This window comes from Odontesthes bonariensis, chromosome 9 (genome assembly GCF_027942865.1).
Source record: "Odontesthes bonariensis isolate fOdoBon6 chromosome 9, fOdoBon6.hap1, whole genome shotgun sequence".
Classification (NCBI taxonomy): Eukaryota; Metazoa; Chordata; class Actinopteri; order Atheriniformes; family Atherinopsidae; genus Odontesthes; species Odontesthes bonariensis.
Window position 1 is genome coordinate 6,858,885 of NC_134514.1, and position 21,548 is coordinate 6,880,432.

Genomic DNA, 21,548 nt, shown 5'->3' on the forward strand with positions numbered 1-21,548 from the left:
CTGGGGACCTTCCTTGTTTTTACGCAACGTACACTACTTTAAAACATGAACACATAAATCTGCTCCCGAAAAGATCCCAATTCCAATCAAACATGTTACAGCTTTGGTGAGAAAACACTCTCACTTTGCGGTAGGATTTTTCACCCTATGGCCAGTTTCACTTTTCACTTAATCTTGGGTCATTCTTATTGCAAATTCGATCGTTTGGGCTACTAGTTCTTAATCTAAGTTGCGTATCAGGGCGCATTTGCAACCACAATTCAATAAATTACAGAATCACTGCGTGATCAAGTATGTAGATGAATAAAAAGTCAACTTAAATTGGGTTCAGTGATAAATTCATTCATTTATGTGCAAATATTAATCAGAATATTAATAATGAAAATGAAAATGTTAATCTTGTTATAGTGTTAGGTTATAGTTGGTTATTATTAAAACACTGACAGAGCAGTGAGTGAGTTTCTGCTCCGCATGTACTGGATTCTGGCTCAGAATAATACAGAAAACTATTTTCCTTTTTCCCAAGAATCCAAACATCAATCCCAAACTACTTTCCCTCATCAGTGTGTGCAATGAAACTATTTATTCTTTCACACATTTTTATACAGTGCTCATGAAAAGTAGACCCATGCAGTTCCCACAATTGTCATGCTAATGAGACCCCTCTTCCATTGAGAAATCATTTTGTCGAGATCCTCCCTCTCTGGATACAGAGGCTCTGTTTCATCTTTTCCCATAGATCCACTGAATAAATGATTATGAAGCCTTACATGCACGTTAAAGCCCCCGAGAGATTAAAAAGCTCCCCTTGTCCAATATAATTTAGGTTACATGGTCATCTTTCTAAATTGTTGTAAATTGAACAGCTCGAGTTTAATTGGTTAATTTAGCCCACCAGTTACTTAATATGAATTAATATTTCTACTAGAACATTGAAAAATATTAACCCACGGCTTAGACAGCACGTGCAATTACTTCTTTTTGATGATCCACTCCAACCTACTTCATTTGTTCCGATTAAAAAAAAAAACAATGTGAGTTTTCATCGATATATCCGGTTATTTTTTGTGCCTATTCAATGCACATTAAATGATTAATAGGCTATTATAATATCACAATTAATTTGAATAGCAATGCAGAACTTAATGACAGACCACAGACCCTCATATTTGAATGAAATATTCTGTGCACACATGCTGCCAGTCGAGACATTTCCATTGTATGGTGGAGAGTGTTCATTTTCACGCAATTGTGCTGCACTTAGACACATTAAGAGATGGTCTGCAGTGTCCCAGCACATCCAAAGGGACCACCCACTCTGCAGAGTTTGGCCACTTGTGGTCAACCCCCCCAAACGGCTCTCACTCTCACTCAGATGTTGCAGGATGTCAGTAAACCACGTTTCTGAGCTCTTCTTACTAGAATAATTTTGTAACCCAGACAGTCAAGGTGGCCGTTTCAGTCAACTTTGTTTAAAGCGCTTTAAGTCTGGTGTTATTATCGGATGTGGTGACGCACAGCGTTGCTACACATAATGCACGTAAACAGATGTGAGTTTGAGTGCCCCCTACTGTTTTTAATGGGTAAATACAATTTGTGAGTAATCTTTTTGATAAACAAACTCAGACTGTGCCTCTTCTTCAGCTTTTTCTTTCTCTTCTTTGTGACTTTCGTTCAAAATGGATTAATCAATGCCAACACTGTCAGTAGCAGAGAAATAACTCTGGATATGTGAAGTTTTAGTGTTTTCATCACTTTATTTTTCAGTGTTATGTATAAAGGTACTTGTCCTCCATTACCTCCACTCCTGCAGACCCATATCTGTAGTTTCTGTTTTATTCTTTTGTTTTGCCTTCCCCTTTGCTTTGTGACGGATTAAAAACAAATTGATCAAACTGAAAAAGTTACAATTCATCTCAACTGCCTTCATATGAAATATTGCCACCACAGTCACCCTTCATTGTGGGTTACATGTGACAGAAGACTTGTGGGATTAAGCTTCACAACAGACCACAGCTCAAGCTTGGACATGCATCTGTAAAAATCTCTTCCCTTATTTTCTGCTCTATTGCCCTTTCCTGTTGAGTTTCTGGGTGTTGCACTGGTTAAGGCTCAAATGTCATTATATGCACCTTGATGACTCAGAACATTAATGGGAGCAGACCAATAGCATCAAACCTGCTGTAGAGTTCTCCTTCAGTCAGTCATTGCTTTCAGTTTTATTGTTTCAGTTGAGCACCTACTGTGTACTTTAGTGTTTTATGTAACACGATGTGCATCAAGATTTATTCACTCACTGAAAATTAAAAGGGTGGATTTAAAGTATTTTGCTTTGTAAATTTAGTCATTTTCCTTGAAATACAATGGATTTCTTGAGAAATTCAATCTATGAAAACAAAAGAAGTGATGTGGCCTGATCATTTGGTTTGATCTGGTTCTCTTTCTAAGCAAGCAACTGCTTCAACATTGGAAATAACATCAATGTCCCCTCTTAAATAACCACGGCAGATACTGTCTATCCTTTCTGCTAATCTCTTTTCACACAACTTGTTAAACTTAACTTCTACTGCAGTTGTACTCTCTTTCTGACTATTCTCAGCTCTGGCTGAAGATACAAAGGAGAGCATGCGTGACTCTACATGACAGTGAAACGACCATATCATCATTATTTATAGCTTTTTCTTGAAGCTCTCAGGAAACCTGCAGTTAAATCCAGAGAGGTTTCATCACAGTTGACATGAGTGTGGACTTCTTCCACCTCTTGAAGCAAGTCCCAGCAGGCTCACTGAGGGGCAAAACCAGACACGCTGTTGAGGGAGGGGCAACTGAACTCACATCAATAACACCCCCTACCCCTAATGCACCCGTTGTTTGGCAAGCATGACAGAGAAGCTTTTAATGAAAAATACAAAATATACACCAAAATAAATTAAATAAAAATAGTCTATTTCCTTTTGAGTCTTTAATAATTTAAAGGTATATAACAACAAAAAAAGAGGTTCACAGTAAATGTTACTCGGGTAACAATTTGGCAGAGGCTCAGCTTGTTGAGCCTGTAGGTCCACTAGACATAATCATGTTTTACAGACAGAAAGAAAGACAAACACACCTTCAGCAATGTACGGCTTTTCAACAGAAAACATTTCCAGGCCGCGGCCGATTCACTGGCTGCCATTTGATTAACCAAGGAAGTGCTGCTGCAGCCAAACAAACTGAGCAAATCAGTTTACAACAAGTTTTATTCAGGAGTCAAAAAATAGTTTCCACCAAATTATAGTTTTACCTTAAAAACATAAACACGGAATGAGAAACCTTGGAGAAATATGTATGTACATTCAGAGAGCAATACTGGTCATGAAGAGGATAAGAGACAGTATTTGCATTTGTTAAATAAAAACCAACTGAATCACTGTCATAGGCACTTACAGTTTGATTGCTTAACAGTGAGTGGCTTTGCTATACCACAAATATGTTTGTGGTAATGTGTCATTGCTTACACACTGGGTGAAAATACTGCTCTAATTTCAACACACCAATTTCCAAATTCCCTTGAATTCCCTGGTCTCATTCTGCTGACGTTAATTGGTTCTGCAGTCCCGTTGCTAATCATCCCTCTAATATTTAAGGGACCGTAGAAGGCACGTTTGGTACAATCCTACTTTTGGAATTAAGAGCTTGGATGGAGATATACTGCATGTCGTATGGAAAGAAAGCAGAGACGACAGTGAAGACCATTGTGGACCAACAAGCTTTAGAAGTCAGAACCTCTTCTGGTATGGGAGGCGGTTAGCTGAGGATGCACGGTACTTGTTTTTGTCTGCGACTCTCACGTCTCTTGCCTGAAAATACAGGAACGCAGCGAGGAATGAAACACTTTGAACAAAGTAACTTTAAGAGTTGAAGAAAGCAATCTCCGACATATACTTACAACGGGTGTTTCAATAACTGCGAGACCGTGTGTGCCAGAATGAACTCCCACATGTTCCTGCAAACCTACGGTGTAGACGGAGAGGCATTGTTATTTGATAACATAATGTCAATATGTTTCTGTTAAACACACATCACACACATTTCAGTCCATCAGTAGTCTAATGCAAACAGCCTTAACAGAATGCTCACAGTGCAGCTGGTGGTTGAGTCTGTCCAGAGAGAGAAGGATTTTCTTCTCCTCAAAGGATATGGTGGTGAGCCCCTGCTGTTGGCTGTGCTGTCGCACTGTTCCGGGCCGCTGTGTTTGGGCCGTCTCCATGGCAGCCACAACGTGCTTCTCCTCCTGTAGGCCTTCAGCATGTGTTTCACCCAGGTGTAAGTGGGCAGCGCTCTTCAAACCTGCAGTCCATGCAAGGTTACATGAAAGGCAGACACTTTTACTCGTTTCCACTTTAATGTCGTTGCTTTTGAAGGTGAGAAAACATTACATCATCAAAAAGGTAAACAAATGTTTTGGTGTGGTTGAAGAGCTCAGACACATTCGTTCAGGTGGAATTTGACTGTTTTTCCAAAAGTAAGAAACTAATAAATATCCTAGAACAGACCATGTATAATGCATTCAGGGAGTCTGTTTATGGGATTAGACAACATATTCACGATCCTATATGGATCCAGGAATTTAGCAAAACTAAGTGAAAAGATGGATTGAGTCTGCTGTCTTTTAAAGAAAAAATACACATCTGTAGGTTACAGTGTTAGAGTTGCCTGTGTTAAACCATGTGCAAACAGCACAGAGTGTATGTGCTTATGAAATGATCCAGGGATGACATTAGTGTAATTCTGTCAATTTAAGAAGTGAAACTTTAGTTTTAACTGGAATAGAAATCACATTACCTTCTTTTGCAAAGGCCAGGTCACAACAAGTACCTGAACATGTTTTGACCAGCTCAGCCGTCTGCCTCGTAGGCTACACAGAATAAAACAAACATGTTAAATGCTTTAGGCTGGCTTTTACATTACATTTGTGCAGTTTAAGCAGAAAACATTGAGGTGACAGGGATGAAGAACAATGGAGAGAAAGCTGTTAAAAAATATGTTCATCAATCTTTAGTGAAACTGGAGTTAAATGAATAAATAAATTGCTGCAGCCAATTTTACTAAGACTATGAACGGCATGAAAGTGACTGCAAACAAGTTCAAACAAATCCCTTGAGTGATCCTCAGTAATTATGCTCCCTCTGTCCCCCCACCTGCACATCTGTGCACATATGCTTACCTGAGAGGGGAGAAGAAGTCTCCTGCACCCTGAGACAGGAGTCTCTCTGCTCTGCTCCACACAGGGTTTCCTTAAAGCTCGCCCACTCTCCACGCTTAGCCTTTTATGCATTTTTACTGAGAGAAGACATCTAGCTCGTAACTACGTAAATAACCAAATTTGAGAAAGGGCACACAGAAAAAGCTGACAAATCATATACAGTCATGTGAAAAAGAAAGTACACCCTCTGTCAATTCTGCTGTGGAGTTGCAGGTGTGTTTGGGATCATTGTCCTGGTGCATGATCCATTTCAGCCAAGCTGTAGCTGTCAGACAGATGGCCTCGTATTTGGTTTTTAGAGGAGTTCATGGTCGACTCAATGACTGCAAGGTGCCCAGGCCCTGTGGCTGCAGAACAAGCACAAATCATCACCCATCTACCATTGGGCCTGACAGCTGGTATGAGGCGCTGAAATGCTGTGTCAAACATCTCCACTTTGGTCTGGTCTTTCCAAAGGACATTGTTCCAGAAGTCTTGTGGTTTGTTCAGATGCAACTTTGCAAACCTAAGCTGTGCTGCCATGTTCTTTTTAGAGAAAGACTATTTATTCAGTCTTTTTTCCTAACTGTACTGTCATGAAACTGAATATTTAGCATGCAAACTGAAGAGTCTGACATGTAGCTCTTGGGCTTTTTGCATTTTTGTTAAGCATTATATGGTCTGACCTTGGGGTAAAGTTGCTGAGACTACTTAATTCCTGTGGAAGCACTGAGGGCATGCTGAGTTTTCACAGACTGCTGCTGCATGTTGGCTTCGTTCATTTTAAATAATTAATGACATGGTGTAATGTGCCATGTGTTGTTGTTCGTCTGAGGTTGCGTTTACTTCGTTTTATGGCCTGATAAGGATCGTAGGATTTTTTATGTGCTGATATGTAAAACTGTAGAACTGATAGAGGTTCTTTCTTTTTCACTTTTCAATAATAAGAAATGAGCTTGACAAATAGGACAATAATGCCATAAATTCAGTAAATTAAGAAAACACAAACGGCAGTAAAGACTAAATACCAGACGAAACAAAGCAGATTAAGAGAAATCATGAGAAGTAGCTGTCCTGTAGAATGGAAAACTTTAGAAAATGTCAGTCACACAGACATCATGCTGCTGTATCACTGCATTTCCCCTTTAGTTAGAGGGTTTTTACACCTAAATGAGAAAATTCACAACAACCTTATTTGTTTTTAGGATAAAGAACTGTGTTACCAGCTCCACTTTAGCAGGTAGTCACACTGCATGATCTATCATTGGATTGCTAATGATTGGAAACAAAGAAGCCTGAGAAAACAGTATAAAAATACTACATTTAGCTCAAGCCGAAGCTGTGTGAGGGGTTGTCAGACAAAATGTACATTACCATCCTTTGTGTTTAAAGCACAGCGGACACCGTGCCAGAGCTGTGAAATCTCCTCATCTGTGGGAGTGCAATTCAAACAGAGTCCTTTCTCACTGCGCACTGTGCCTCTTCTTCTGTTGCTGTGAGTCTCTTGCTGACCTGAAATGAGCATGCTTTTCATGTCGTCCTCTGGGAAATGGCTTGTAAACGCGTGTGGCAGAGTTGTGTACATAACAGCACTATCTGTTGTAATGACAGGATGTGTGTTTGGTGAGAAGAATCCCTCGGAGTTGCTGCGCAGGGCCTGCTCCATAACCAGAGCCTGTTTATAGTTGATGCTGGTGCAATCCCTGCCATATGGGGTCTTGGTGATGCAAGGTGTCTTTTTTTCCACAGAGTCTGTCCGAGGAGGTGGGCGGGGTACCATGATCTTCCCTTGGGTTTTAGCAATCTGACTCACCTCGGTGGCAGATTGAGGTCGCATGACAGTGCCCTTTCTTGTTCGCAACGAAACAGGACCCGCTCCAACTCTGGCCGGACGCTCTCTCCGTGGGACTTTGGGGCCACTGGTCCTGGCGCTGCTCCGGGGCACCTTGACCTCGTTTGCTTGTTCTTGCAGCAAGTTGACTTGAACCCCAACATCTGTCCATGCTTCTTTTGTAAAATGATAACCATTGGAGTCTGCAGCGGCCATGCTGGGCTCAGAGTCTGTAATGAGGCTTAGTTGGTGGTCCTCTGAGTTGGTTTTTGGTTGAGACAGACTGGAAGACTTGCCTTTCACCTGTTTCACGGTCTTCTGTTCTTTGGCCTCTTTTTCCAAGTGGACCTCATCAAACCAACGTAGCTTCTTTTTTACGGTGTTGCTGACCCCCACATCCTTCGTTTTTGCTCTTGATAATTCAACACTATCTCTTATTGCTAATGCTACATGATTTGCAAAAATCAAACGCTGTGAGCCACACATGCGTGCGGCATCTCCTGACACATATTTGGACTGCTTTTTAAGGATTCCTTTAATGAATTTAACTTCACACACTGAATGAGACGTTGCCGCTGACACGGGTAATCTTTGCTCTTCCTCGTCAGGACAGTGAGGACACTTAAGCTTGTCTGATTCAATATTAGTCAGGCTTGCATGGAGCAGCGATGCTGCATTTACGGGCTTCTCAATGTCACACTCAGAGTTTGAAACCTTATTAAGATTATTAATGGAAGTACAGGGATCTCTCTGGGGCTGCACATTGTGTTTTTCCTTTCCCATTTGTACAAGGGCACTGTTTGACAAATTATCTGTTGTGCTATCTTTAAAACAATTATCAAACAAAATGCCTTTCCAGTTGCTATTTTTGGGAGGGAAAGGAGTATCTGCATCTGACGGATATCTAAACTGATCGTCGTCATGGATCCTCTGTTGTCTGAGATCCAACAAATCCTCTGTGTTGGGATATGATGAATTAGCTGCTGTGTTGCTGTAAATAACTTGCTTTGGAACAGTGATGTTGTCACTTGGACCATCTTGGAAGGATTTTACCTCTAAGCGCTCTGGGTCTCCACTAGTGACTTCACAAATAGCCAACATGTTGTGCAGAGAAGGCCAGCTCTCTGTTTTAGGCTTTTGCTCTTTAGATGTGAACCCCCAAGAAGTTTTAGAAACATGCATGATGTTTTTAGGCCAGTCAGAGTCCTCTTGTTTGTCTTCCTTGGGTTCCTGCAGTTTTCTTGAATGGGCAACATTGTCATCAGGAAGCATCATCGCTGGGGCAGATGTTAGACTTGATGTTGGACACAAATCGTTTTGCTTTCTCAGATCCGGAGGGACCTTCTCAGAGTCCAGAAAAAATGATGAGCAGGAACACTGTGGATTTATTGTGCTTTGGTTTAGGTCCTCACTCTCCAAACTGTCCTTGCTTGAAAGGCTTTCAGAATTACAGCACTCAGACAGGTGGCTGCCCTAAAATATGGATGCCAAAAGGAGCTGATCAGTCAAAAGCTAATGACAGTTTACAACTCTTTGTATATCTATGACGGAAACACAGAAGCAAAATAATAGTTATCTTAGAAAGAAAAAAAAAGGAGGGGTGATTTACCTGGATGTTGTTCTAGTGGCACTGGTGATGTACTGCTATGTCAACATATTGTACTTTATACTGGGAAAATACTTCTACTACTACTCCTCTGAATAAAATGGATTTGCAGGTTAGCTCTTGCCAGCTTTACCTTTAACTTTTATGCAAAGACTGACAGTGAACAGTCATAAACTGCACAACATTTAGGCCTATAATGGAAACTCTAACAAGTAAAAGGGATGATGTGTTTTTGCACATTTGTGGAACTGAAATTAACATGAAAACACATTCCTCTCAGTCAGTAAATAAACTAAAATAACAGACTTTAAATTATTTCACTTTTTTGTGTTACTTTGATTTTTCTTTGCTTTGTGTGGAAACTGCCCTTTATTCCCAACCTGTAAATGTTGTATTTCATAAAAATATAAAAAGTAAAACATTTGAGCTGAACATAGACTTTTAAAGCACTTGATAAGTTACTTTACGAAGAACAACTGCATAAACCTGACTTATATTGCATAATTAAAATGTATTCTGGTCTGCTAATACACAAAACTCAGGTGTAAGTGGGACATTACACTTGCTTCAATAAGTTGTGTGATACTCTATGTGGACATATTTACTTTTTCAATGCTATAAAGAGACATGTTGAACAATAAGAATCCATGTCTTGTGCTAACAGGTACTTCTTATATGTCCTTTCTGTAACTGATGGAGAGTTTCCCATAAAAACAAGTCACGAATATCTATTTTCCAACACAGATTTGATCAGAGGAAGTGGAAGCTTGTGGAGATCAAGATTGGCCACACTGGTGGCAGATTAGGTTTATGTCACAGTGCTGCCCCCTAGGGGACTTTTTACTTTGACAGTGATGCAAAAAGATGCATTTGAGCTAACATTACTCCCACTGCCAACCCCTGTGGGTTCAATACTCAAGCCCCATTTTCAAAGTCTAATTCCTTCTTAACTGTGTTCAGAATCAAAATATCATGTATATATATTGCAGAGTAAGAGTATAGAGGAGTTTAAGATTTCTGCAAGCATTTTGAAAATGTGTGGATTGGAGAACAAAATAGGTTTCTTACTATGAACATTTTTTTTCAAATAGTACAAAAACATTGTAAGCTACTCTAATACAGAAACGACCCTGTAGTGAGGGTGACTGTGAGTGCAGAGTATGAACACCCAGCTGGCGTTAAGATTTCAAAATGAACGCTTAATTTGAGTTATTACTTCATGTTGGGTTCCTTTCAGGCCTTTCCTCTCCCCTGCTGCAACTTTCAGACACTTACTAAACTGAAACTTTAATGTTTAAAAAGAGGTTATCATAATATCTTACAAAACAAAGACTGGCTGATAATAGGACAAAGATTTAAAGAATAATAAGTGATCTTTTAGCAGAGGACAACAAACTGTCAGATGCACAAAACAGCATCTGACAACACAAGGTTCTCCCATAAAAATGATGATATAACCAGAAATAATATTTTAAATTAAAATTCTAATGTCAACATCTTTGTCAGAACATGCAGAAAAATGTCTTTTGCTCCCCCAAATGTGACCCGTCTAAAAGAAATGACCAAACTGAATACCTGTGCACTGTCATCTTGATACTTCTCTGTTCTGCTCTGCTCCTGAAGCAGTTTAGTGTAGGCCTCCACAGCAGAGAGGGCTTGGCGATGAGAGGATTTAGAAACAGTGGGAGGCTTAGGAGACGAAGTGCAGCTTCTTCAAGACAAAGAGATAAGATATAAATAACAAGTACCAATTCTCCAGCCAGTAAGAAAGGCTACACATGAAAAATATCAATATATCAAAGAGGAAATCTAAAGAACAGTTTGAGATGCTAATCTATCGGGGTCTAATTCTGGTTTCATGCTGTGCATGATGTCTCACCTGCTAATGTTTGTGTTGCTGGACAAGAAAGAGGATTGCCAGCTGGTGCCTTGAATTTGACTGAGTGCATCTTCAATATTCGCAGCAGTTCTTCTTAAAGCTAGAACACCACGAAGGAAACATCAACAAACTGCAGTGTGACATTATTTCTCAGTTCTAACCAGTGGGCGTAAAACTTTAGACTAACACTGTCTGTATCTCTGAGAGGGAGGCAGATGTGCTCTCTGGAAGCGCTCAGTTGCATCCTGTACTTGCTGTCTACGTTGCTGTAGGATGTTTTCTCTCAGACGTTGCTCCTGCATGTCCCACTGGCGCCGTCTTTCATCCAAAGCCCTGAGCCGTGAAAAAAAAGAGCAGAGCACCAACCCGAGGCACGTATTTACTGATTAAATATAGTCTGGCTGCGTTTTGGCTACAGAAACCTGAGTCGGATCTTTGATATATGTTTTCAGCGCGGTCATTAATAAATAACAGCAACCAGTCACTTAGGGGTTCAGCTGAGAAAGCCAAGCTGCAAGTGAACTGTTAATAACAACGGGGTCAGTCAAGTTCAGCATTAAGTTTTTCTTTTAACTACACAGAATAATAATCATTGTAAACAAAAGCAGTGTGCATTTATTTAAATGTTAACTAACATTTAACAATGCTAGTTAACATGTATCTGCTGGGTTAAAAATGCACAGATCTTTGTTATATAACATGAATATTTATGTATTTTAAAAGAACATTTCCATTCAATATGATTCATTGTTTTGTTTGTTGCTTTATCTTGCACAGATATATTCTTTAGCTGCACTTTCTTTAGGAAAAAAAAATATATATACAGCTAAAGCTAAAGACCACTCACTTCTAGCCTCTTCTGATAATCAAACACACAATTAGAAGGGTGTTAGTATCTGTAAGGGATTGAGCCTCAAAGGGGATGAGCGTTCCAGATTTAGTAATCAGAGAAGTGACTACTTTCTCACAATAGATCTACATCCAGGCCTACACCTCCAAATCCTGTCGACAAACGTGCAAAGCCGAGGACAGATAATAAAATGTCAGGCCAGACAATGAACTCTGTATACCTGCCTGTTTCCAGAGGAAATTAAATGAAAGGGGCTGCTCACTTAGCCTACTATCAAACACGCTTTATGGAAAAGTTGATAGATAGATAGATAGATAGATAGATAGATAGATAGATAGATAGATAGATAGATAGATAGATAGATAGATAGATAGATAGATATTAAACTGACTTTCTGCGTCTGTTGGTATCCATGGAAAATTTGCGAGCCCTGGCTTTGCATAACTTCTGCTCGTCAACCAAACATTGTCTCTCGTTTTCGAGATCTCCATCATCTCCAAACCTCGATTTCCTGGAAGTAAGCTGCTAAGGAGAGAAACGTCATTTAATGGTAAATGATAATTCACCTAATGGTTCAGAATGATCACATGACGGCTTTGGTCCTCAATGATCTCAAAATCTCTAACGAAGCTTTATTTATATCACAACAGGTGTAGATGTAAGGGAAACATTCTATCATTTTAGCTGATTAATAACTAAATGCATAGAGGATACGAATGGTAGAAGAAGTTGTCCTGAAGAACTTGCATCCTCCGAGACTGTTGATTGTTGATGACAGCAGCAAACACGCAGGTCCAGCGCTGAGCAAAGCCGAGCGGCTGCTTAGTTGTACCGTTTGGAAACGTCACACCGGGAAATGTTAACTCATTCATCCATTCTCAGGACGTCGAGAAACTTGTAATTTTCGATTCCACATCGCATCAACTTTTCTGGAGCAAAGACAGTCTCTTTAGGCTTTTAAAGAGTAAGAAAAAAAACATTTAATACTGTCCGACTTCCCACTTGAGCTCAGTCTGCGTACAGTCCATCCATGATAGCAACAGAGGACGCAGCCCCTTGACAACCAGGACGGTTGCGTTACGTAGCCAGAGTCCGCTACGTAACAGCGTCACGCTGCTTTCAAATGCATCTCAAAGTGTCGTAAGATATAAAATCAACACCAACATATGGATGAACTTTTGTTTAGGACAAGAGTTTAGTAAAACAGAAAGTAAACAAAAATAAATCATTATCATTTTTTTTTTTTTTTTTTTTTTTTTTTTTTTTTTTTACCACGATTGATACATGGAACAATTATGTGCGGTACGATTTTACAAAATACAGATTAATTAGATAACGTTGAGGTGGAAGTTAGAACGAGACAGAGTTTGAAGATAGATAGATAGATAGATAAATACTTTATTCATCCCAATTTGGGAAATTGTTTTGTTGCAGCAGCATACACTAAAAGATATGAAAACAATTAAAGTAAAAACAAACAAATAGAATAGAATAAAATAAATATAAAATAAATATAAAATAAATATAAAATAAATAAAATAAAAATAAATAAAATAAAAAAAATTGTGAATAAACATTTGCTACATACAAATCTACAGCATTTTTTTTTTTTAATTTTTTAATTTGCCTTCAGATCATATCTTAGGGTAATGAAACTAACTAAAACAAAAATGTTATATTTAACTTTTTTTTTTTTTTTTTTTTTTTTTTTTACCAGTGTTGAACACATTTCAGGAATTTCCCCATACTTTCTGTGGGAATTGGTTTGTAAAACTGTTTCCAAATACTCACCAATAGCACACACATTCATTTGAAACCGTTCATAGGGATCATGTACTTGTTCAAAGGGGAATATCCTCGCAGAAAAACGAAAGACTGTTGGTTGCCTCTACCTTTTAGATTTGATTGCACCATGAGTTAAGAGGATTTGAGAAAATCCGCTTTTTCGTAATTGTTTGCTGTCATTGGATCAGAGAAGCTGCATAATCTGTCTTCGCAGTGTTAAAATATTCAGTATATGGTATGATAGAGTTTCAGCCAACTGTCTTAACTATTACAAACACTTTTCAGAAAATAATCTTATAGTACAGACTTTTAGTTCAGATACAAATTCTTCCCTATGGGACTTACCTGTACAGTTATTGAAAAATCAAGGAAATTAAACATTGTAATCCCCATTCCAGGAGTCACCGTAAAATCCGCTAGAAAACCGCCCATTTCTACGTAAACGCAACCAGGACGCAGACCTAAGGTGGGATGAACTGGGAGTCAGTGTGACAGGTGGTCCTGAAGCAACGCGAGTCGGGTTCTCCGGAGCAGCTGACCTTGTTTGGACGCAGTTTTGTTTCTTATCTTTTCAGTAGCCTGTGCTGCAATGCCTGTAAAGTTATGTAACGGATCACTCCTCTCCGAGGTGAGTGTAACAATCTGTTGGGTTCATTATTATTATATCTGTGAAATTATGTTCTTATTTACCACAACAAAACAAAACAGTTGTGACTCTTTTGCTTTTTAACTGATTCATCACTTTATTTGATTTGCATCCTGGTTGCTTGTCATGACACAGAAGTGCAACAGAAGAAATACTTTAGGGAATTCTCTGAAATCCAGGCGTGTACTTTTGTCTTTTAAAACACAAAGAAGCTACAGCATTTTGCTTTTAGGTCAGCTTCATCCCGTTAATTCCATTTTAATTAAGGATTTGGGATTTTCTCACCTTCCCTGGATGAACAGCAGGGCACCATTTTCAATTTAGCTTGTCTCAGATAATATTGGATAGATGCTACAGATCAATAATTTGCCTGTGTACAAGAACAAATTCTGTATTTTCTGTGTGTATTATCATATTATTATGATGAGTAAGATCTGGTTGCTACTAATTATGTCTGAATAAAGGGGCGTTGTCATCATTTCTAATCATCATGAGTCATCTGTGCTGAATTAGCCCCAGAGATAACAAAGTTATTCAAATGTAATTACTAAACAGAAAGTGGATTTACTTGTTTGGCAGTAACATGAGATACAATTAGCATTAAAAATAGTCACTGTCATTAGTATGATTCCGGCTCAATGTTTGTGTTTAACATCACGCTTTAAAGGATTTATATGATGAAACAGTAGCACTTATTTATGTCCTAGACATCATTTCTGTGTAATATTCCAGAAAAGTAAAATATATTTGGGAAAGAACAGGCAGAAGCTGAGTGGAAAGCCAGTGCAGAGAGAGCAGATGATGAATCTGTGGGTGGTGTCACACATGTCGCCTAGTGTGAGTTATAAGTCAGCTGAGACCAAGTGCGCTTTGCACATTGATGTGTGCAAACACATTCAGTGTTTGGGTTGCTGCTACTTAGTCTCTACGGTCAATTCTGGAACTATAGATGGAGCTGATCTTATCAATCTGTTTGCTACAGTTTCCACAAATGATGGGAAGTTTATCTAAATTGGAACAGAAATGTTCATTTGTTTTTGAACCTTTATTCCATGTGTCCTCTGACCGGCTCCACTGCAGTTATAAAATGTAAACAAATCTAGAATTTTATGTCCGCAAGACAATAAAAAAAGATAAATAAATAAAGAGTGTTAAACGAGTGTTGTTGTCTGATTATTCTCTACACGTTTTCAGCAGGATGCAGATCAAGCGTGTCAGACAAGCTGTTTTAAGTCCTTCACAAGTTCTGGCATCATCCTGCTTAAAAAAAAAAACACCTCCCAGGAAAAGACGTTGCCTTACTGGTTGCATATGTCTCTCCAAAAGTTCAATAAACGTCTGTGCATCGATGGTACCTCCACATGTATGTAATGGACACTGATGCCCCCCTATGCCATTACAGATGCTGGCTTTCTCACCTTTCTCTAATAACTTTCTTATCTTTGTCAAATATAACTTTTTGTCAGTTTTCTCCTGTGCTCAGAGAACTCAGCAGTGTTGCCCCAGAGTCAGCATATGGCTTCCTCCTTTGTGTAATACAGGTTCAATTTCTGGATGCAGTAACAGGCTGTGTTGAGTAAAAACAGTTTTCCAGGGTCCTCCTGAGCTCAGGTGGATATATTGATCATGTGAGCATGGCAGCTTCTCACGCAGCGCTCCCTGAAGGCTCAAAGATCCCACTGATCTGGTTGGAGTTTTCAGTCCTGGCCTTCATTCACTGAGATTCCTTCAGACAGCCAGATTCATTTCACTCTTTGATTTGTTTATCTTTGACAGATAGAATAGAATTGGTCAGTGAGGATTGGTCATTTCTGTGGACTGGTGAAAAAAGGTTCCAACTGATGACAGATATGCGTTTTACTATTTATTTCTTGAGCAATCAATATGTCTGCTGTATGAGAATTTCATAGGAAATCTTACTTGTCCTGACTTATTTAATTCATGATTTAATAAAAGCATCATGTGACTAAAACATGCTTATCTGTGTTTAGATGGAGCAGTGAAAGGAAAACCATGATGCAGGGGCAGGTCGTGGCTAAACCCCGGAGACAAGCTTTACGGGGAGCCGGTTACCTGTTTCAAGCTCAATCTTCCTCCTGTCTCTCTATGACTGAGGAAGATTTTTTAGAAGCTGCTGAGTATGGCAATACTCCTGAAGTGAGGCGGATCCTAGAGGAGCTTCCTCACCTCAACATCAACTGCGTAAACTACATGGGCCAAAATGCACTGCAGCTCGCCGTTGCCAACGAGCATTTAGATGTCACTAAGCTCCTTCTTAAGAAGAAAGACCTCGGGAGAATTGGGGATGCTTTGCTGCTAGCCATCAGTAAAGGTTACATCCGCATAGTCGAGGCCATCTTGAGCCACGAGGCCTTTGCAGATGGTCAGAGACTGACGAACAGCCCCAGCCAGACGGAGACACACGATGACTTTTTTTCTTATGATGAGGATGGCACACGTTTCTCTCATGACATCACTCCCATCATCCTGGCTTCACAGTGCCACCAGTACGAAATAGTGCATATACTCCTTTCAAGGGGGGCTCGCATAGAGCGACCGCATGACTACTTCTGTCAATGCGGGACGTGTAGTGAGGATCAGTGGCGTGACGCTTTTAGCCATTCACAGTCCCGCATCAATGCATATCGAGGTCTGGCCAGCCCACCATTTCTTTGCCTTTCTAATGAAGACCCTGTGATGGCAGCTCTGGACCTGAGCAATGAGCTTGCAGTTATGGCCAACACTGAGAAGGAGTTCAAGGTATAGTGTTTTCTTTTGCTTTTCACAAAAACACAATAGCTCTATATAATATGTAGCCTTCACCGGGAAAAGGTTTTGTGAATTTTTTAGTAAGTTTTGAAACACAAACGTCCTGTTGTATATTTTATTTTGCCTCCCTGTGTTGCAGAATGATTATAAGAAACTGTCCATGCAGTGTAAAGACTTTGTGGTGGGACTCCTGGATCTGTGTCGGAACACGGAGGAAGTGGAGGCCATCTTAAACGGGGACGCTGAATCGTGTCCTCGCTCCGAAGTCTTTGGTAGACAAAACCTTATCAGGTTAAAACTTGCAATAAAATATGAAGTCAAAAAGGTAAGTATGAGAGCACAGTCACAGTTTTTTTTTTTAGATATTTATCATTAAACCCATTGTTAACTATATCATAAGTAAGCCTCCCAAACTCTCTCTCTGTCTCACAAACACACTCTCCCAACACTTGTATTTCCCACGGAGCAGTTTGTTGCACATCCAAACTGCCAACAGCAGCTCCGCTCTATCTGGTACGAGAACGTGTCTGGACTGCGCCAGCAGACAATAGCATTTAAAATTCTTCTTGTCCTTGGTGTAGCTGCTGGGCTGCCTGTTCTGGCTTTTATTTACTGGATAGCACCAACAAGTAAGGTGAGTAACAAAAATGTTGTTCTATTCCATTAACATTTAATATTGATTCAGTGTAAATCCATGTTTGTAGTTTAAATAAACCGATGCACTGAGTCCATTATTCATCATGCCAATAATACAAGTGGACTGTGGGTTTGTCAGCTTGATACGAAGTTTATTTTGAATACTTTTTTCACTTCAGTTGGGGAAACTTTTGTGTGGACCCTTCCTGAAGTTTGTGGCGCATGCGGCCTCCTTCGTGATATTTTTGAGTCTACTGGTGCTGAACGCAGCAGACCGCTTTGCAGGAACATCTCTGCTGCCTAACATGACCACCCACGATTACCCCTCACAGCTGTTTCGGGTGAAGACCACCTCCTTCTCCTGGATGGAGATGCTCATCATTTCTTGGGTTATAGGTCAGGAGTGCAAACTTTCCATCCCGACCAGTTTTTTTTTGTTCAATAACAATTACCCATCAAACTGTTTCATTTAGTTTGTAAATGCTTCCATTATGTTACTTTGTTCTTCCTTTTCATCTTTATGTCATGATTTACGTCAGGTTCCTACATTTAAAATGACACGTAGGACCAATGATGTCATAATTCCTGCTTGGGTCATGTCTACTCTATCAAGAGTCATTTCTTATTAGATCATCTTCTGTTTGTGCTAATGAATGACCCACATATCGCTTTAAATTCCACTTACCTCGTGCTCTATAAAAGATTTCAATTGAAAATGATTTTCCAGATATAAAAAGGAAAGATAAAACTTGAACTTTGAGCCATATCCCAAATGCTTTGACCATCAATATAAGTTTTTAAAAATAATTTTTGTACATTAACTTTTAACTTAAAAGAAAATCAGTGTTCCTGTCAATCAAATAATGTAATAAAAATGTTTTTTTTTCCCTTTATTTTCTAAACAGGGAAAATCTGGGAAGAATGTAAAGATATTTGGTCGCAAGATCTTCGGGAATACATCTCAGAACCCTGGAATCTCCTGGACTTCAGCATTTTGACCATTTTTATGACCTCTTTCATTGCCAGATTAATGGCTTTCTGGCATGCACATTCTGCTCAGTGTTACGTTGACAAGCACTCCAATGACCCGACTAACATGACCTTGCCCTTCGAGATTCAGTATTTCCAACTTGGTAAGTGTGGACCAAGGAATCCAGTTATGCTGTATGATTCAAATATTTTTTCATTGTGATCTCAAACATGAATGCTGCTATTAAAGGGGGTCAGACTCAGGTTTTAGGTTAGATCCTTTTTACACTTGAAACTGACTCTAAAAACATGGAAGTACATGAAATACATGAAAGTACAACCTTTTATACAAAGTACAAAGTAACCCTTTAACACCTTTAATTTTTCTTAACAAATTATACGCAGAATTACCAATTTTTAAATGTATAAATAGCATTATTACAGCTATTTTGGTTTGGTTTGTTCATTATCAAAAAAAATCCAGCTTATTTTGTTCTTTTAATCAAGAAAACCTAACATGGGTGGTGATATTCATAGATGAAAGTTGACTGTCCTCTATTTTCAGCCAGAATTCACTGGATGCCGTCAGACCCGCAGCTTATTTCTGAGGGCCTCTATGCAATCGCTGTTGTGCTGAGTTTTTCTCGTATTGCATACATCCTGCCTGCCAACGAGAGGTTTGGGCCTCTGCAGATCTCTCTGGGAAGAACAGTGAAGGATATCTTTAAATTCATGGTGATCTTTATAACAGTGTTTGTGGCATTCATGGTGGGAATGTTCAACCTGTACTCATACTACCTTGGAGCCAAATACAACAATGCCTTCACAACGTATGTGTCAACCACAATTTACATAGTTGCAATTTCAGAATTTTTAGGAAAAGTATGAAATATTTTACGACTGCATTAGAACTTGATGTAAGACTAAAACATTACCTGCACTGTTTTTTCCCTCTGTTTTCCACTCCTCTAGCATGGAAGAAAGCTTTAAAACATTATTTTGGGCCATTTTTGGACTGTCGGAAGTAAAATCAGTGGTCATTAACATCAACCATAAGTTCATTGAGAATATAGGCTACGTTTTGTACGGAGTGTACAACATCATCATGGTGATTGTCTTGCTGAATATGCTCATAGCAATGTTTAACAGCTCCTTCCAAGAAATTGAGGTACGCTTAATCATCCACATTTCTAAATGAATGTTCATTTTTGTTTTATCTAAGAATTCAAATCCATTATCATTCTGAATATTCCCCTGTTGCTCATCAAATGTTTTCCCTATATTTTACCCCTCATCACCGGCTCTTATCTATTGTGCAGGATGACGCTGATGTTGAGTGGAAATTTGCCAGAGCCAAGCTGTGGTTCTCTTACTTTGAGCATGTTAGCACACTGCCTGTGCCCTTCAACCTCGTACCCAGCCCCAGCTCTATGGTTTCCCTCTTGCTGGGAATCAAGGGATTTCTCTGGGATGCACCTTCAAGCAAAAGCAGTGAAAATTCAAATGATGAAGTGGAGCTAAACAATGTGAGGCATCAGACAGTGAAGCCAATATAATGCATGACAAAAGGGTTTTTATGTGGGTTACATAGTATGAAATAGTAAATTAAGATGGTTATTTTAGGCAATACTGTAAAATAATAATGTTAATGATGATGATAATATCCTGTAAATATATAAATGTGCTGCATGAACAACTCCTCTTTGTATTTGTTATTCAGTTAAGGCAACAGGAAGGACTGAAAGGGGAATCCTCTCATCCTCCAACTCGTCACCAAGTAAAGCAGATTTAATTTCCTAAATGAACTGAGCTGTTTAACTGACTGCAAATTCTCTTTCCTGTGGAAAGCATTGCACACATACACATTTGAAGATAAATGATTTTAGTACCTTACCAAAACTGCTGTAGTCGGTATATGTAAGCACTTAATGTGTAATAAGTAAGTGTTTTATTAAACATGTCCACCCCCCCAAACAAAGTTACTTCTTTGAGGAACTGTGGGCTCATCGGTTTGACATTCAAAAAGTCCATTCTTCATTACAGAAAATAATGAACTGCCTCATCAAAAGATACATCTTAAAAGCACAGACAGATAAAGACAATGACGAAGTAAATGAAGGTAAGCTCGGCAGGTTTCCTGGATATATTGCGTTTCATGTCTGAATCACCAAATTAGAGGAAAAAAACAACATTTTTTTATGCCGTTCACTTTCTGTCCCACAGGAGAACTGAAAGAGATCAAACAGGACATCTCCAGTCTTCGCTATGAGCTCCTGGAAAGGGGGAACCATGATATGAAGACGCTGGCAGAGCTCATCCGGCAGCTGGGAGAGGTTATCCATGTTAACCAGACAGAAGAGCAGCAGCAGCAAGACCTGGATGTACTCTCATAAAAAACGGAAACATTAGCGAAGTAGTTATTGCACACACTTATATCCTCTCCTTAGTGAAGCAATTAGTCAGAGAAAAATGGTCCTAAAGCCAACATTAGGAAATATCTTAAGTTAAACTCAGATAATTTGTTACAAAAACGTATTTTTGATTGAGAACTTATCTTTAATCCTGAGCCTGTCATGGAACAGTTAACCACATGGTGGCACTCTGTTTTTTCTTCTTGTTGCTCTGTCTCTGTTACACTAATACGCACTACTCATTGTTAACGTATGATTATGCGGCCAGTTGTCACCAGGTTATAATGTTTGAGATGATTTATATGTATATATGCAGAGGAGAAAAGTAGTTCAGGTAGAACATGTGTTTTAATATGTCAGTGGTAGGTTTGCTGTTTAGTCAGTACAGATGTGAAATCAAAGCTTTTTTTTTTTTTTTCCTGTAATATGACCCTAAAGTTAATAAAATGGACTTTTGGCTAGATATTCAAACAAGATGAAATAGTATGCCTCATTAAAATGTTGATTACCTGAGCATAATGTTTAATAAATGTAATTAAAATCAATGTTGGTTTGTAGGGTTTATGTGTTTTAAAACTATCGACACAGATGCTGCTATGCTCTCTCGTGCTTGCTATGAGAAGCACGTCTGAGAACACTCTGACATCTTGTGTAGACAAACAGCTCACCTCCATATAGTCAGATGAGAGGAATAAAAGCTATCACACTTCATCTTTCAAGCTCCTCAGTGAAGCAAAGCTGAGAGAAAGAAAAATGACACACCTAACTCCTATTAGAACAACAAAGTACGTTAAAAAAGAAAAAAAATTATCTATATATTGTATGGAAATCATATCACATTATATTATAATATAGTACAGAGCCTGAAAAAGAGCAGTGGAAAACTTGATCTACAAAAGTATCAGAATGTGTTGCACAAGGATTTGAAGGTTGTAACTTTGA

General features: G+C 39.1%; 2 protein-coding genes across 2 annotated transcripts; one reads left to right on the forward strand and one right to left on the reverse strand.

Moving 5' to 3' along the window:
• Nucleotides 1–2,965: 2,965 nt before the first annotated feature.
• Nucleotides 2,966–12,413, reverse strand: cep126 (centrosomal protein 126). Its single transcript, XM_075472894.1, has 11 exons — nucleotides 12,105–12,413; nucleotides 11,782–11,901; nucleotides 10,728–10,873; nucleotides 10,541–10,640; nucleotides 10,237–10,372; nucleotides 6,599–8,528; nucleotides 5,207–5,322; nucleotides 4,825–4,897; nucleotides 4,120–4,329; nucleotides 3,929–3,993; nucleotides 2,966–3,839 (listed from the first exon to the last, which is right to left on the reverse strand). The coding sequence occupies exons 1-11, from the start codon at nucleotides 12,260–12,262 to the stop codon at nucleotides 3,759–3,761; spliced, it is 3,135 nt and encodes a 1,044-aa protein (XP_075329009.1). The 5' UTR covers nucleotides 12,263–12,413; the 3' UTR covers nucleotides 2,966–3,758.
• Nucleotides 12,414–15,834: 3,421 nt separating this feature from the next.
• trpc6b (transient receptor potential cation channel, subfamily C, member 6b) lies at nucleotides 15,835–20,939 on the forward strand. The gene is made up of 11 exons (XM_075474561.1): nucleotides 15,835–16,581; nucleotides 16,730–16,915; nucleotides 17,060–17,224; nucleotides 17,406–17,622; nucleotides 18,132–18,359; nucleotides 18,761–19,025; nucleotides 19,168–19,363; nucleotides 19,515–19,721; nucleotides 19,916–19,972; nucleotides 20,239–20,314; nucleotides 20,419–20,939. Exons 1-11 carry the CDS (start codon nucleotides 15,835–15,837, stop codon nucleotides 20,586–20,588), a joined length of 2,514 nt encoding a protein of 837 aa, XP_075330676.1. The 3' UTR covers nucleotides 20,589–20,939.
• The last annotated feature ends 609 nt before the right edge of the window (nucleotides 20,940–21,548 follow it).

Coding starts and splice junctions, on each gene's coding strand:
- cep126 (XM_075472894.1), bottom strand. CDS start 12,262: ATGAATGAGTTAACATTTCCCGGTGTGACGTTTCCAAACGGTACAACT. Junction 4,330..4,824: donor CCTGGCCTTTGCAAAAGAAG/GTAATGTGATTT, acceptor CATGGACTGCAG/GTTTGAAGAGCGCTGCCCAC. Junction 3,840..3,928: donor CAGTTATTGAAACACCCGTT/GTAAGTATATGT, acceptor CTGTATTTTCAG/GCAAGAGACGTGAGAGTCGC.
- trpc6b (XM_075474561.1), top strand. CDS start 15,835: ATGATGCAGGGGCAGGTCGTGGCTAAACCCCGGAGACAAGCTTTACGG. Junction 16,916..17,059: donor TAAAATATGAAGTCAAAAAG/GTAAGTATGAGA, acceptor CCCACGGAGCAG/TTTGTTGCACATCCAAACTG. Junction 19,973..20,238: donor ATCCTCCAACTCGTCACCAA/GTAAAGCAGATT, acceptor TCTTCATTACAG/AAAATAATGAACTGCCTCAT.